This window comes from Phaethon aethereus (genome assembly GCF_964289735.1).
Source record: "Phaethon aethereus genome assembly, chromosome: 1".
Lineage (NCBI taxonomy): Eukaryota > Metazoa > Chordata > Aves > Phaethontiformes > Phaethontidae > Phaethon > Phaethon aethereus.
Window position 1 is genome coordinate 83,593,830 of NC_138575.1, and position 17,125 is coordinate 83,610,954.

At 44.1% G+C, this 17,125-nt stretch overlaps 1 protein-coding gene across 1 annotated transcript; it reads right to left on the minus strand.

Annotated features, from left to right (window-relative positions):
* Positions 1-14,859: 14,859 nt before the first annotated feature.
* LOC309403246 (potassium voltage-gated channel subfamily A member 5-like) lies at positions 14,860-16,773 on the minus strand (the record flags this gene model as incomplete). Its single annotated transcript, XM_081997320.1, has 1 exon — positions 14,860-16,773. The coding sequence occupies one exon, from the start codon at positions 16,771-16,773 to the stop codon at positions 14,860-14,862; it is 1,914 nt and encodes a 637-aa protein (XP_081853446.1).
* Positions 16,774-17,125: the final 352 nt, after the last annotated feature.

Below are 17,125 nucleotides of genomic sequence, written 5' to 3' on the forward strand. Positions count from 1 at the left end.
AACATACCGGAGTTCATAGTGTATTTCACTCACCATGTCTTTCCTGTTTTGATAAAGCAACAATTTAGGAGAGCTAATGCCATAGCTTTTCCCTAAGAGAAGCAGCATTAATTCCGGTCTGTCTTTCCCCCATGCAATCAGCTACCTTTACAAAAGTTGTAAAAAAATTATTTTCTTCAAGGATAGTGTCCTTTTGCCAAATTTGGTTGAAAATAGCCAACAAGCTCAAAAGTTACTGATGAACAAAAGAGTACTAAAAAAACTTTGTTTCCCTTGGAGACCACAAAACCCTTCTCCAGAATGAATCAGAGTGAATCCAGTTCAGTTCAACATACTGTTTTCTGTCTGTAAAGCTGATATAATCTATCCCTCTGGTGCTCCATGCAGAAGTTACAGAGGAACCCTGCCAGCAAACAATGTGTGAAAATAGCTGTATCTAAAGTTCCTGGGAAGGCCACCACTAAGCCACTGCGTCCCTGTGCAGGTAGCCATGAGCTGGCCCAGGGAACCCTGCCACGGCCAGAATATGCACTCCATAGCACATGGGCTGTTGTATGCAGCACCGGGCACAGCCACATCCACTCAGCCTTGTCCATATGTGAGTATAAGGTAAACAGAAGAGAGATGATGATGAGAGGCTGCTGACTCTGCAGAAGAGAGATAGTGTTGGGACAACAATGGTGTACAAGACCATGCTGCAAACAAGCATCCTGCCATTCACGAAGGGAGAGCGGAGGGATTGGTTGCATGTCATATGCCCACCGAAGCACAAGGAGAGACGCTGCTCCTGTTGAGCACTGACCCATGGGGCAACTCAGCAGATTCTGCTTCTCACAGAGGCAAGATGCTGCCAGCCAGCAGACTGGGCTCAGCACTGAGCTCAGCTGGAGCTGCAAGGTCCTGCCACACACCGAGCACTGTTTTGCTTCAGTGAAAAGCATCGGCTCCTGGCTCCAGGCTCCTACCGAGATCCAAACTCAACAGAGCCAGCAACTCAGCAGGAGCCGGCTGTAGCCCTGGATATAGACATAGCCAATCTGTTCTCAGCAAGCACTGATATTGCACCCTTAGAGCACATCCTGCACTGGTTTAACCCCCGTACAACCCCTGTTCACTTAGGGTGGTCTGCTTCTCTTGAAGGAAGAGCACCATTTAACCTGCACTGTGTGAAAGCCTACCGTCTTTTAACGAAACATTTGCTCTGATGAGGCAGTTAAAATAAGTATACTGCAAAGCCTATAAAAATTATTGACATTCATAGCACCATTAATCAGCTGCACTCATCCTCCAAATTCTACCATCTCTCTGTGAAATGGAAAGCTGCAGGCTTGATTCACTGCAAATCAGCTCAGCTCTATGCCGTTTTGTCCCAGTCACGTCAGCACTGAACTAGAAGGAACAGCCATGGATCAGGCAGATTTGTCTGAACCACTTTGTTTGTTATCCTCACAGTTAAATCTTGGAAAAGCCACTTTTTGCCAGGATCTTTTGCTGTAGTTGTTCCTCCCGTTGGGAAAGATGCTAATTGGCTGTTTATCATTTGGTCAGAAAGGGGAATTGAATATTGCCTGAATGAGTCACAGCCTGCTGGAATTCACTCCTGCCCTTTCCTTAAATTGAGAAGGCATGCATGGCACACACCTGAGTAGAGACACTTCATGAGTAAGGCTTCTTTTCAGTACAGGTACCTGGCTCATGTTTCCTATTCAACAGAGACGAAAACTTAACAGAATCAGTCATTGGCAGCACTCCCAGGATATTTTTCCATTCGCACATATTTCTAAAAATGTCAACGCCAGTCTAACCATTCTCATCTGGGAAGCCTGACATCAGATGTACATTAGCCCAGGAAAAAAAAAAAATCCAAAATGCAAGCCCCTTCTAAAAAGGAAAACAAATTCAAAGTATGTTACATTGGCTCCTGCCTCTGAGCTCTATGCAAATAACAGGAGGACATTTTACAGTGTGATTTTACACCCATGACAATTCAGTTAGAAAATCAGACAAGGGTTTTAGGGATGAGAAGTGAATGGTATGTGAGATTCTTATTCAGATCTGATTCCTGTATGTTTGGGTTCATTACCCAAGAGCAGACAAAAAAAGTCGCAGGCAGGGCCTTAAGAGCCATGCTTTCTTTGCAGTCCTGGAATTAAAACCAGACAGCTAAACAACACTACATCTGACTGTGGGAGAGCTTCCCCAGGGAGGAAGCATTTTGGCTTGAGCATTTTGTTCCAGCCATCAGTCTCTGATTATTTTCTCTTCCAAATTTGGACCCTTCACACACCTTCCCAGCATCACCTGCTTTGCCTGAGAAACTAGTGTGGATGAACAAGACATGCTATGCTGCCATTTTGCAAGCTCAGCTCAGGCAATAAGCAATATTGTTTCCACACTCTCTTCTTCTCCACAGCACATACCGTCAGCATGCTATCATTGTAAGAGAGATATATCTCCATTTAATTTGGTCTGTCAAGGCTCAAGGAAAACAATGGGTATGACTGCAGTCTATCTGAGTAGGATTCCTGGAATGGAACAGAAGCGGACTTCAGTAGGACTAATCCATAATTACAGAGTGAACAGAGAGCAGGCTGTGCTCCTGAAATATTTTAAATATATATTTCACTGTCCATGAATGCTACAATAATGACTTTACAACTTCTCTCTTTAGGGGAAATGGATAGAAAAGCCCCCTCCCCATACTAGCTCCAGTGATGATTTTGTTCACTTACCTCCAAGACGTGTTTAGCTCTTGAATTTTACTTTTGCTTTCTTGCAAATCTACATTTTTTTACATTTCCGTTTTAGGCGTGTGTCCTCTCTCTAAATATCAAATAATACATAAATATGATAAACAGAGTTTTTAACCTTACACATTGTTGAAACAGACCTTGAAGACTGATGCCCTGACATAAAAGTTTCATCAGATTTTCCAGGTGGTGGACCTCAGCATTCCAGACCCCAAGTTCTGGTGTTCTTTGGTATAGTCACCTAAGGCATGACCCCCACACTAAGCCATATGCCCACTCATCTGCTGGAGGAAACCACCTCCACAGCAGAAATTTCTGAGCCAGCAAGTTCTATTGTTCAGAACATTTGCCTTCATACAGGCCTTCAGTACTCAGAAACCTTGTCCTGCCACTCCTATTGAAGGATGACAACCTCTGTCAGAGGAGTGAGACAAAGGAGAAAACTGAGTCATTAAGAGAAGGACTATGTTCAGTGGAAGATGACATGGGATGCTTTTGTATACAAAAACTAAAAAATGAAAGCCCATTGATAGGTTCACCTGTCCTTACTGATCCCTTCAGAGGGACTTGCTTCTCACCCACTTGTTGGGCTGGTTGCCAGCATTAACATCTTAATTATTGCAGTTAGAGCTGTCAAGATCCATGAATTACAGTGTCAGAAAAGATTTCAGTTGGACGTTTACTTCTAGACATGCACTCTAACTTCTCAGTCTGACTGAACTAATGTTCCAGTCCCTGGGGACTACAGCAGAGCAATTGCTGGCATATGGATTCACCTTGAAGTCACAGAAGAATTCTTGTGGTGGTCCACTTCCTGCCCATGCTGGGTGGTCCATGGTTTCTACAGCACTAGAAGCAGTAATACAGTTACACATGCTTGTAACTGTTTTGCTTCCAGTATTACATCCAAAATCCCAGTGTTGGTAAGGGAAGCTTGGTGATGCTTTCAAGACCAGTCCTTACTTGCATGCACGTTTTTCTGAGGCTATCTCAAAGGATTTGGAGAAGTCAAAGCCATTTGGAAGCTAACAATGCTCAGAAAGTTCATGTTTGTTTTGGCCTTTAGTTACTCCCCTTTCAGGCTGCATTAGTTTAGGACCAAATTATTCTCTTAGCATATATGCAAAGGGAAGTAAACTTAACCCACAGTGTAAACACCATGGATCAGCACAGAAGGACCTTGTCTGTGTCAGATACAGGGCAGGCAAACACCTGCAGAAGATCATTTAGGTGAGGCTGACCATGTCTTTGGGAAGGAAACTGGTCTCAGTGAGACCTCTGCAGGTCTCAGCCTTCCTGAATTTCTTTGCATGCAGTTAGGAGTGTCTCCCCACCCCCTTCCTTGTTTTTTTATTTTTAAATTTCCAGTTATTTTCTAGTGCAGCCTGATGGATAACAAAGACAGGGGACATGCTTGACCACCATGGCCTCAACTGTATCACAGTTCCTAAGCAGAATTTATAAGATGCAGTGGCTGAAACACAAGGTATAGCCTACACTAGGGCTGTACAAACAGGAAAATCAGTCAGTCACAAAACAAAGCAACAATATTCTGCTCTCACTGTCAGATTCACTTGTGCTCCTCCATTTGCACTTAGAAAAGTCGGGGTTTTGTGTGGTGACTTCTAGTATAGTTGCATATACATGAGCCCAGGTGAAAGCAGAACTAGATGACAGCAAATTTCTGCAGAAGTCATTGTGCTCAATGAATAGAGACTGATTATTGTTTAAGGTATGAAAGTACTAATAGGGGGAATGTGTAAAGCTTTTAAGAAATTGCCTGAGGGCAAGATGCCATGTAGCATGAAAGCAGGGCATCCTTCTCAGCCCTAAGTGTGAAACTGAGCAATATCTACACTTGTCAGTTAAGCAGTTTGAGAGATGTTCCCAGGCAATTAATCATGATCAACTATACTGTTAAAGGCTCCTGATCACACTTGTAAGTGTGTACCAGAGAGCCCTCTCCCAAATACTTCCTAGGCACAGCCTGGGAATCAGCACAGGCCAGGAACTGCGTGCATTAGGCAGTCTGCCTCCAGCCACCTTGTTTCAGAGGGAGACTCTAACAGCATGAACACAGGCTGTTGCATGCCAGTTGGCCTCAGTGCCAGAGAATGGTCCTGGGCACATTTCATTTTCTAATATAGATGCAGTCAGAATGTCTATGAGAATTCATATCTCCTCCTTAGTGGAATATCCAGCTTCCTTATTAAGAGCAGAACCTACCTCATTTTCCACTAGCAAGAAGCAGTGCAAATTCCATTTCGAAATGCAGTGTTTCTAAGCCTTCCAAAGGGATTTCTCTTTCATGCTCCAAAATTCTACACTCCTCAGCCTCTACTCTCTTATCAGTATGCATCACTGAGATCCTTCTTAAATTCGCTGGTATTCTTCCAGTACCTTCTTAAGATGGTTTCAATTCAGAATGTCAAGACAACAGATGAAATTTGAAGGAAAAAAAAAAAAAAATCCTCCAAAACCCAACCAGGGCAAGCTTATGAACACTCTGTAACGCAGTCAAATGAATTCTGCTATCAGAGCAAAATTATCAGACCAAGTTAGAAAATTAGTTAGCTTCCAATAATAAATTACTTTTTCCCATTGTGTAATAACAATAATAATTAGCATTACTGCAATAGTTTACCTGTTGCAACTTCTATATGTGAGCAAGCTATGCATATCTGTCGGTGCGCCTCTGTGCTACTTGAGTCACAGAGATAGATAGGGCCACTGAAGAATGGGTGCTGTTCTCAGGTCCAGAGAAATCCAGATTGAAATGCCTTGGCTACAGAGTTTTTGCCCGCAGAGAGGTCTGGGGCATTTCTAAATATTCAACACATTGGCATCAGAGCCACTAAGTTAGCATCTAATGCTAATTTTAATGCTAACTAAATGACCCAAGGAATGGGTCATTTAGAGATACTCTGTGAGAAACGTGGGTTATGGGAATCTGACCAAAATTCTGCTATTTACTGGCACTTACTCCACCAGGCCTGCAGGAAGATGCCAATGTCTGCTTTGGATCCACGCTTCAGCACACTCTCCTAGAGACAGGTACCGGTACCCTTTCTTTCAAAGCACTGAGTAGACTTTTAAAACATGATCCTGAGAGATATTATGTAGACATTCTACCCAGTAGCTGAAATACAGAAACAACTCTAGGAGCCACATCCCTCCAGGCAAATGCCCTGATATCTCAGCTGTAGACTTCTGCTCTTCCCTCTGCTTCTTGTTTGGCTCAAGGAATGTTGTCTTCTTCAAAGCACAACGGTTAAGCTTTAGCTTGAGGGTATACCATCCCAGGACAACCTTTGTCACCCTCCAGACTGACCATTTCTTTGCAATCCCTTTTCTTGCATGGCCAGAATTTCCCAGCACTAGTTAAAGATTACATTTCCTAATTAAAACATTCCTAGAATTAATTGCATAATAATAAAATAATAACAACATGTATTTTCACATTAACCTTTCTTGCCTTTAAGTAAGCCTCTTATGCAGCACTGCCTTGAAAATTATAGTGTTTTCTGAACTAAGGAACTCATAAAATCTGCTCTGCAAATTCACATTAAAGCCTTCCCTCAATCACACCCACTCAGATTTTCAAATCTTTTTAAACAAGACAGAAAAAAATTATAAGCCTATACTGCTTAAATATTTCAAATAATTTTCAGCTGCCTCCCCAATCACCTGCATTTCTACTTACAATTAAACATGGAGGAAGGAGAGGAAGAGGAGGTGGAAGAGATTTTAAATTTGTTGAACTTGCTTGAGATAATTAAGTATGGTAGAATCTAACTAGTCCCTGCTAACTCTGGAGGGAACAAAGAAAACTCTGGTATGGATTTGTGAGATTTTCAGGGCGGGGGCAGAATTGTGCTAGGAAAAGTGCTAGGACACCACCATTGAAGTGAAACCATACAAAGGAAGGAATTTTAACATTATCAACCTCTGGTCCCTGTACACACTTCAGACCTTTAGATACCTGTGCTACCAGTCTAGCATATTTAAATTGCACCCATCCCTCCAGTATCTTCATACAAACTGCAATCCTGAATGTGAGTATTTATTATGCAGCTGCATTCGCATGAGAAGAGCTGCAAGGTTTCATTTTACCCCTCACCTACAGGAAACAGAGCACACAAACCACCACTGCCTGGCCTGGGTTGGAGGCGTCATCTGACAGAAGAGACCGTATATTTCAACAACATTTATCTCCAAACTGGCTTTGTCAGAAAACTGGAGAAAGGTAGAATTACCACTGTCCTGAGAGGGGAATTATTACGGATTTCTATCCAAGGTGGCTTCTCTAGCAACATGCTTTCCTATGCCAATTTTAACACAACCACCTCTAGCAACACATTGATCTGAAATTGGAGAGAGGCAGCTGTAGAGTGCCCAGCACTAATCATATCTACTACGTACAGCAGAAGGACAGCTCTGCCACTTACCGCTTTGCAGTAAAGACTGCTAACGCTATCAAAAATACTGTGTGATAAAAGTGAAGGGAGGAAGTGAGCAGTGAAGTATTAATCCAAAGAGTAAGAGGCAGAGTAATCCAAGAACAAAATAACTGGAGTTGGAAGAGAAGGCAAAAATGCAAATCACTCCTTTTTTCAGAAGCAACTCTTCATCTTAGATCTGTATCTTCCCAGCCAGTATCAGTGAAGACTAAGGAGCTCTAAGTCTAACTTTAATCATGTGAGGAGGAGTGCAATGGGTGACATAAACTATAGAGGAGAAAACAACACAGAATGTTTTTACAAAAAATTCAGTTATCCTTGGCTGTTTAAAAGCTGCTTCCCACAAGATCGCAAATGACAGTATCCATGGCACACTGAAACACAGAAATGAGATATATCTTTCTTTTTCGTCTTCTGCATGTCAGACAAGTGTTACAACCTGCACTGATTTCTTTGGAAACATCCTCCTGATGACAGTGAACGTGAGTGAAGTAGTAATACTAAAAGAATTTGCAGATTACTTTTGGTAAATTCTAAATTTTATCTGGAAAATTATTAATTCTGCAGTAACCGTATAGACTATGTGTGCTGGGAAGCCCATGGTCTAATGGAAACACTTTGTTGCCAGCTAGGAATGCTATTCATTTTACTATTAGATCAGGTAATTTCTGGAAATCAGATCAGTTCGCTGAAAATTCAAGGTAACACTGTTCCATTGCAAAGGGTAACCTGATTTTCTTTTCACACCAAGTCAAATAAGGAGAATTTCACTGAAAACAAACAATATTGCATCTCTCTCAAAACAATGGAAACAAGACTGCAGCCAGAGCCACTAGGTTTTAACAGCACTGTTTTGGATTCACCCAGGCATCAATGAGAAAAATTCAGGTATCTGTCCCTAGCACAACGTTCTTAAAGAAAGCCTCAAAGCTGGTGATGCAAAGCTAGTCTTAAGTTGGACTACCTGTTCATTGTGCCCTGGAGTGGGATTTTAGAGTGCAGAATGGCAAACTCTGCTGAGTCGGATTCATCACATTGGCAAAAATATGTGATACCTTACAGAGGGCAGCTGAGCTGTAAGTTCAAAGGAAAGTGGCACACAAGCTGGTACCAGCACAGAATCAAGTCCCATGCATTTACAACAGTGAGGAACAAAACAAAGTGCTGATGCTGTGGTGAGAATCTGGAGCTGTAGTTACTGGGTTCCATCCTTAGGTGATTTCAACAAAGCTATGCTAACTATACAAACATGTTTACTTGTAGTATTTATGAAGAGGAACAAGAGCTTTTATTGCATCAATTGGTATTACTGAGAGAAGAAAAAAACACTTCCAGGTGAACAAGTTATCTTCAAGGTACTGGTTCAGAACAGCTCTGGGTCTGCCTGTGGTTTCATCTTTTTCAGCCCTGGTAAAAATACAGTACAGACACCTGGCAATCAAAAAATACCAAAGTACACTACATTACTAGATTACAGAAGAAAGAAAGCACTGCAATATATATGCTAATTGTGTATGAATGCTGTTCTTTTTCTTTAAACAGGTTGATGTTTATCTTTGCAACTTCTAATACCAATTAATTCTTTAGTCATATCGTTATGAGCTTTACTTTATTCCTATCCCAATTAACATAAAGTTTCTTATTTCATATGATTTTAATGATAACATTGATTCATACCCACATTTTTCAGAAAGTTTCATCACGCAAATATGGGGGTTGTTCTGGCCAATGGACCAATGGGTAATTACTGGAGAATTTCTGTGTTTATTCATACTGTGAGTTGACACAGTGACATCAGACAGCATGACCCAGCTTCACTGAAGAGTATCAGCACCCTTAGGTCCCAAATTAAGGCAAGAGCAACAGAAATTTAACAAGCTGACAAGGAGAACTGGGGAGCATTTAACGCATACAGCAAGAATGTGGGGCAAAAAAAAAAAGAAACCCTTACAAAAGCTACAAATACACTAAACAGCATGTTCTAAAAAATATTTTGTGGTGCTGAATACTACAATAAGCCTTGGCAGAATGATTTTGGAACAATGAATTTGATAGTTTATAGGCTATATTATTATAAAGACCTTTTCTATTTCATTTTTTATGCGTGTGTAACTAAGTTAGTGAAACCAATGGTCACACAATAACAGGCTAAAGCTGCACCAAAGGTGCTGTTAAAGCTTTATGTCACAGTTTCCTTGCTGCCCCTCTGTCCTGAACAGGATCAGCCCTGTTACTAACGAGGTCTCTCCAACACACTGACTGCCATACAACATACCAATCCCATCACCGGCCAAATAGCAAGGCCAAAGTCTTGATAAGGTCTTTAAAGCCCTCCTTTCATTATTCCCTAAGCATGCCGGCAATCTGCTTGCAGGCCCTTGTCAAATTTCACTAGCGGTCATGACATCTTGACAAATGACTTGAACAAATCTCAGCTACCTAAGCTACATTCCTCACTATGGCTAAGTAGCATTGCTGCATGTCACTAAATGGTTTCCCTGTTTTACCTCAGAACTAGCTACACTGATAAGTTTCAGAAGAGTAAGGCCTTTTTGCATACATATATATCTTCCATGAGACTAAATGTGCACTGATATTTGCTTTGTTACCTAATAAGAGGTGAATGGCAGTGCGTGGAGAAGGGAAGACACTTCAGAGCAGTGCTCAGTGTGCTGTGAATCAAGAGCCCCCATCATCACCACGCCAGAACAGCCGTGTTTGCAGCACAAGATGCCAGAGAACAGCCAGCAGAAGTGCCATTTTCTCCCTACAGAGTCCAAATAAAAAAAGCACACAAAAGAGGGATTTTTTCATGCTGCTCAAAGCAGCATTAACTCTCCCTCTGTGTTCAGTGACCCCACCAGATGGGTCACAGTGCACAGATGCTGGCATACAGTCCTTGCCTGCAGAGCCACCGAGAGCCATGCAAGAGACCAGGAAGGAGACCACAGGGTGAATCTCTCTCCTCCCTTCCCTCTGTCCCCGAGATCTCACATTGTGGATGTCCCAGACCAGACAAGCCCACTCATTTTTGTGCCTCTCCTAGCCCTCTCCCTCTTCGAAAGGCTCAGTCTTCCCTTCCACAGCCTTTTCTTTACCATGTTTGTATACAGAAGATCATTGTACTATTGTTCATAAAGTGCTAGGAGATGAATGGTGTTATAAGACTGCTAGTTACTGTTTTATCATTTTTTAGAATGATGGAAAAGTAAAATGGGAATGTAGATTCCCCTTGGGACCAGGCTAAGCAAACTGAACTTACGTTACTGGTGACACAAGAGAATATTCACTTCAGCATCCCCAAAATGGAAGAATGGAAGGGTAATGCATTTCAGTACATACTGTCCTGCACAAAATGACAAGCCATTGATAACTATGGCATATAGGCGTGTGTGGGGTGAGAAATCTCCCATGATGTACCTCCTAGTCAAAAGAGTGTGCAAAAAAGTGTTGGGTTTTTTTTACATTAACAATGATTTGCTATTCATTGAGAACTGACATCTTGTGGCTTTTGATATTCTAAAGAGGTTTTATTCAGCTTGCTTTTCATTCCAGGTCAGCTAACATAAAATCAATAATGGTTTGGACAGATTTCCTTCTTATAATGAGCCTAGAACTGGCATATATAGCCTAAATTCTCTTCCTGTTTCACATTTACAGGAGCTTTCTCAGAGTTATTTGGTTCTCTCTTCCTCTCATATTCTTTTGCAGCAGAAATTTGCATCAGCATGTTATGAGGCTTCTGCACTGTTTGTATCCCATGTACAGATACATGCTGCCTACTGAACTCAATGAAGCTTCTCGGCACCAAAATCAATTTGCAAAATTGCAAAAGCAGGTTCTCACTGCTGGAAAGTGCAATTACACTCTCATCCAGGCCAAAGTTGCCATTCTTCATGCAGACAATCCTGCTACTCAGTTTGCAACTGATCACGTCAAGAGGACTGTTCTGATGAGTAGTGGCTGCAGGAATAGGCACTCTTTCTGTAGTGAGAATCTGGTGTTCTGATTAGTGTCCTGCAGCACCACTTGTTTTCAGGCTCAAAAACTGTAGCATATACCTAAATATTTGCACCCAAGTCTGAAGGGAACTCATGGCTCTAAGGTTTCAACCAAGGTATGTAGTCCATCTTTAAGTAAGAATCTCAAAGATCAGTGCATCTAAAATACCTGCTGAATAATGCTTTATTTAAGCATGTGCTTAAAGCTGAGCCCATGCTAAGCACTTTGCTGAATTGTGATCTAACCATGTTCCTCGCTGTATTACTCAGTGTCTGGCAGCAACCTCTCTCATTAGAAAGAAAATCCTTTACTGCCTTATAAGCCAATAGAAATTATGCATCCTTGTAAAGAAGGTGTCAAAGCTGAGTTTGCCTGAACTGTGCTTGACAACTGTTTAGAAAGCCAAGCCAAACAAATATTTCCAACCATATTTTGAGAATAATTGGTTTTCTTTTTATTGGAAAGGTCTGTTGTTTTATTATGGAAAAACACAGCACATTCAAACTGAAGGTCAAGGAATGATTTGACAAGCTTGCATAGAACCCTTTGCAGCAATCAGGGTATTTTGCTCTCATAGAGCTTGATCTTGATTGGGGCAAATTCTACCCTCAGTTATAGCAGGGCACATACGCTGGAATCCAGAGCTGAATTTTGCAGACTGGCTCCAGTGGGAAGTTAAAGGCCTCCAGCACCTTGCAAGACCAAGTCCTGTGGTATCTCTGCAAACATGAAGTGGGGTTCAACAAGCAGTCGTGATAATCTAACAGTTCACTGCCACTGAAAGGTGAGGATTTCACACCTCCTTGCTTCTTCACTTCCCTGCACCACTGACCTTCCCCATCCCTTCCTTGCACTGGCTCTGGCACTCACTTGCTTTCCAACTCACTAATTTGACAGAGAAAGACCTACTTTGTTGTCGCCATTGTTGCTGCATTGGATTTTCTGCCAGATTAGTGAGCTCAAGGAGCTCCTGGAAGAGAATGCAGCACTTGCACACATACTTGCACGAGAACAGAACCAGTTCAGGGTAAGCAACAAAAGGGCACACAATGGAAGGAAGAAAACTGAAAAGGAAGACAAGGCCTTCCCTTTCCATCAGCAATGGGCTTTTAAGATCAATTCGACCCACTTCCCATAGCCCTGATCTGCTTTCACCTACATCAGCTTTACACCGGTGTTACTCCACTAATTGCAATAATTACTGTTATGTAATCCAGATCATTAATATCCAGAAGCCCTGGCCGTAAGCAGTGTTCCACTGTTAAGCAAGGGACTGTATGTACACATGGCCCCTGCTCGGAGGAGCTTGACAGTCTAATACAGCACAATGTGCAATTGGAGAAGCAAGCTATGGAAGATAAACATGGTCAGGAAAGTGGGGGTAGTAATTAGAGGAAGACACAACCAAAATTTGATCCTGAAAGACTCACTGCATTGTTTGGTACTTATTCAGGTGAGTCACATGGATTTAATCACTGAAAGTAAATCAAACTATTTGCCTGAACAAAAGGCTTCACCATAAGTCCATCAACAATCTAGATCTCTGCATGTACAACAGCCAATTATACCACTTCTTTGTTTCATTTCAGATTCAGTCTCACCAAGGGGCTAATTCTGCACTTCACCTGGATGCAAAAACTCTCACTAAAGCAATCAGGAGATCTGCCTGTGTCTGGACTGGGCACTTCGTCTACCAGTTTTCGTGCAGACAGTTTCTCAGCATACTACATCATCATTCTCCATCTAAATAAACAAGCAAACCAACCAGGAAGCCAACATCTAAAATGAATGTGAAAGATCCTCTTCTCTATCATCAGATTCAACCTCCTCCCCCCTCACCCCTGGGCTTTGGGCTGAGCTCTGTGTGACAGTTCTTTATACCAAACATGAAAAACTACTTGCTTGGCACTTACCATGCCTGTTTTACTGAATAGGAAGGAAAAACATCATGCTTTTGGCCATTATCATTAAACGGCATGGTAAGGGACGGGTAATCAGAATTTGCATCTGGACGAGAGAATGGCAAAAGCACTGTTTTGCAAAGCTGATTCAAATTTATCACAGTACATATATATGAGGTACTTGCATAAATTATAATCCTGATTTAGTATTTACTTAGTTGTATTAGAAAATTTGTTAGAAACAAACCTTGAGCGTTGACAATCAAGACTTCTCTTTCTGCTAGTCTTGCTGTGCCAGTGTAGGTGGTAAAGGCATGAAACATCCTTCAGCAATAAAACAGAAGTTTGAGGGGAAAACAGAGGTGTCCTTTGCAAGAAAAAATGGTAACACAGCTCTTTGATTTAAAGTAAAGAAGCAACTTTGTGTCAGTCTTCACTAGCAAGCTGTACAGTGCTGTGTTATCACCATGAAGACAGTGTTTCATTCGTCTTTCAACAGCATCTTAACTTGTAAAATCCACAGCACTGAAAAGGTTTTGTTCGGAAATAAAAAACAATGATGTGTTTTGATGAAAGGTGATGCTTTCCATCTGAGTCGAAGATATAAGCCACGCAATGGTTATTTAAGTAGCACGACATGCCATGTTAGACTCTTTAAGTGCCGTCCGTTTCCAGTCTATGATAATTAAAAACAGTGAACTGTGTACACAAATGGTATGGATACATAAAGGTGATTGATACACATGCCAAAGTAATCTGGAGCGTACAATGAAAATAGTTTTGCAGACCTTGCACTCATATTGTACTTTGTTGTTATATCTATCCACTCCCTCATGTTTTTGATCTGTTGTGCACTTGGATCGAAAGCAGTTGAACAGCAGACAACAATTTTTTTCTTTCGGTCTCAAATATATAACAAAGGTATAAAACTGTAAAACTACAAAAAAAAAGCTGCACATACATTTTTTTGGGTGGGGATGATAAGCACAGGACTGAATTATTTAGAAATTCTGAAAGAGTAAGGTAATTAATAAAATTATTTATAAAGAAGTATATCTACAATATTTAATAATTTAAGGCTCACAAGAAACTAACATATCAATGACAATAAAAGTTTTCTGCTATAGGGTTAAAAGCACCAAATTCACTTCACATATAAGATAACCAGATCTGTATTGATCACAAGTGGAAAACTCTGAAAGTGCTGATCTGCTAATGTTCCTAGTGCTTTAACGATGTTGTATTTCACAGGAATAAGAAATCCCCTTTCAACCATAAATACAGTTATACAAATATAAAATATATTGGAATAATTTCAGAAACTACAATACAAAAAACTTCAACCTCCCTCCCCCCTCAATCCATTCATTCTCCACACACACATCCCCCAACTCTTTAATACTAAACTTGGAGCAACAGAATGGGTTACAAATGAGCCATTTAAAACCAACCACCGTTTGCTAAAATAAGTTTCTACAAATTAGATTTTGCACTGTCATAATTTACCAGCTCCTGCATCATGGAGCGTAGCTTATTCTTAGTCTATTTTAAAAATAGGTGACCCTTTGTGTCATGGAAAAAGAACATAAAAACATGTATTCCTGGAGGACTACTCAGGACAGTGATCAATTTATAAAATATAGCCTGATTTAAAAAACTAATTGGTACCAAAAGAATAATTATTGTAGTAAGTTTCTGACACCAGTAAATCTTTCTGCTTTTCTGAACTCTAACTCTCTCCTTTCCTTACAGGTCTGTTTCCCTATTGGTGTCCAGGCAGAGAGCATAGAGGGATTTTCTGAGATCTACGTTACTTTTTGCTTTGATATTGGTTTTCTCTAAGGAGCTGGTGCCATTGTTGAACCCCTCACTGTTTTCCAAGTGCACAACAGATTTGTTCAGAGAGTTTCTACTGGATCTTGTCTTTGCATCTCCCCCCACTGTGCTGCCCTGTGCACTACTGTGTTCATCTTTGAGGATAGCTTGCTCCTCATGATCAGTCTCTCGGTGGTAGAAGTAATTGAAGTTGGACACGATGACAGGGACAGGGAGGGCAATAGTGAGCACACCTGCAATGGCACACAAGGAACCCACAATCTTGCCCCCCACGGTGACAGGTCGCATATCCCCATAGCCCACAGTGGTCATGGTTACCACTGCCCACCAGAAAGCATCAGGGATGCTGGAGAAATGTGACTCGGGGTCATCGGCCTCAGCAAAGTAGACAGCACTGGAGAAGAGGATCACCCCAATAAAGAGGAAGAAGATGAGGAGGCCCAGCTCCCTCATGCTGGCTTTCAAAGTCTGTCCCAAGATCTGCAGACCCTTGGAGTGCCTGGAGAGCTTGAAGATCCTGAAGACTCTGACAAGGCGAATGACTCTGAGGATTGCCAGGGACATGGCTTGCTGCTGGCCCCCGCCCCCATTGCTACTGCCAGACCCAGGGTGCTGCTGCTCATGGGCCAGCTCAGTGCCAAGGGTGATGAAGTAGGGGATGATGGCCACGATGTCGATGATATTCATGATGTTGCGGGAGAACTCAGGCTTGCTAGGGCAGGCGAAGAAGCGGACAAGGAGCTCAAAGGTGAACCAGATCACACAGGTGGTCTCAATGAGGAAGAAGGGATCAGAGAGGCTACTGGGTGGCTGCATGGGTGGGGAGTCCCCGGTCGTGCCATTCAAACCTCTACTTTGTGGGGGCAGGGGCACAGGCATCTCCCTCTCATCCCTGAATTCTGGCAGGGTCTCCAAGCAGAAGGTGATGATGGAGATCAGGATGACCAGCACAGAGACGATCGCAATGGCCCGGGCAGAGCCGGAGCTCTCGGGGTACTCAAAGATGAGCCAGACCTGGCGCTGGAACTCGTTGCGGGGCAGGGGCTTCTCCTCCTCTTTGATGAAGCCCTCATCCTCTCGGAAGCGCTCCATGGCCTCCTCACCCAGCTGGTAGAAGCGTATCTCATCGGCGAAGACGTCGATGGAGACATTGACAGGCCGGCGGAGCTTGCCCCCAGACTGGTAGAAGTAGAGGATCCCGTCAAAGCTGGGCCGGTTGCGGTCGAAGAAGTACTCGTTGCGGAGGGGGTCGAAGTAGCGCATGCGCTTATCCGGGTCCCCCAGCAGCGTGTCGGGGAACTGGTTAAGGGTGCCCAGCTGGGTCTCGAAGCGCAGCCCCGAGATGTTGATCAGCACCCGCTGGTGGTGCATGGCGCCCCGGTTCGCTGCCGCCGCCGCCGCCTCCTCCTCTTCCTCGCCCGCCGCCGCCGCCATGGCCATGCCCCGGCGGTGCCCCCCTTCCTCCGGGGGCCCCATCTCCACCGCCGCACCGGGGCGCGGGGCGCGCGGCGGCGGTTGGGGCGGCGGGGGAGCTCCGCGTGCCGCCGCCTGGCCGTTGGGGCTGCCCGCGCTGCCGCTGCGGCGCCTCCCGCCGCCTCCCCGGGGGGCCGACGGGGGCCGCTCCCGCTCCTCGTCCGCTGGCGGCGGCCGGACGCCCTCCTTGCCGTCGTTCAGCCGCGGCGCGGCGGCGGCGGAGCCGGCGATGTGGAACAAGTCGCCCCGCCGCCGGACCCGGGCGCTGCTGCCGCCGCCGGCCGCGGCATCCTCGCCGCCCGCGATGGCCGTGGCGCCGCCGTTCTCCAGAGTCACCAGCGCGATCTCCATGGGCAGCGGCGGCAGGAGGCAGGCGCGTCTGAGGCGGCAGGCATGCTGCGCTCGCTGCCCCGCCGCCGCCGGCCACCTCCGGGCGGCCGCCCTGCCCTGCCCGCCCCCGCCTCACTGCGCGGCGGCGCGCGGCCGAGCGCGGCTCGGGGAAGCCGCCCGGGGACCCGGATATGAACGAGCGATCATTATATTATAGTCACTTGACGTCAAAAAGAATCCCTTCTCCTCCGCGGCCCCGGGCAGGCAGCGGGATCCCGCATCCCCCCCTCCCCGCCCCACCAGGGGGCTCCGCACCGGGGCAGGGACACGCTGCGGGCGACCGGTCTCAGCCAGCGGGAGCGCGGCGGCCCCC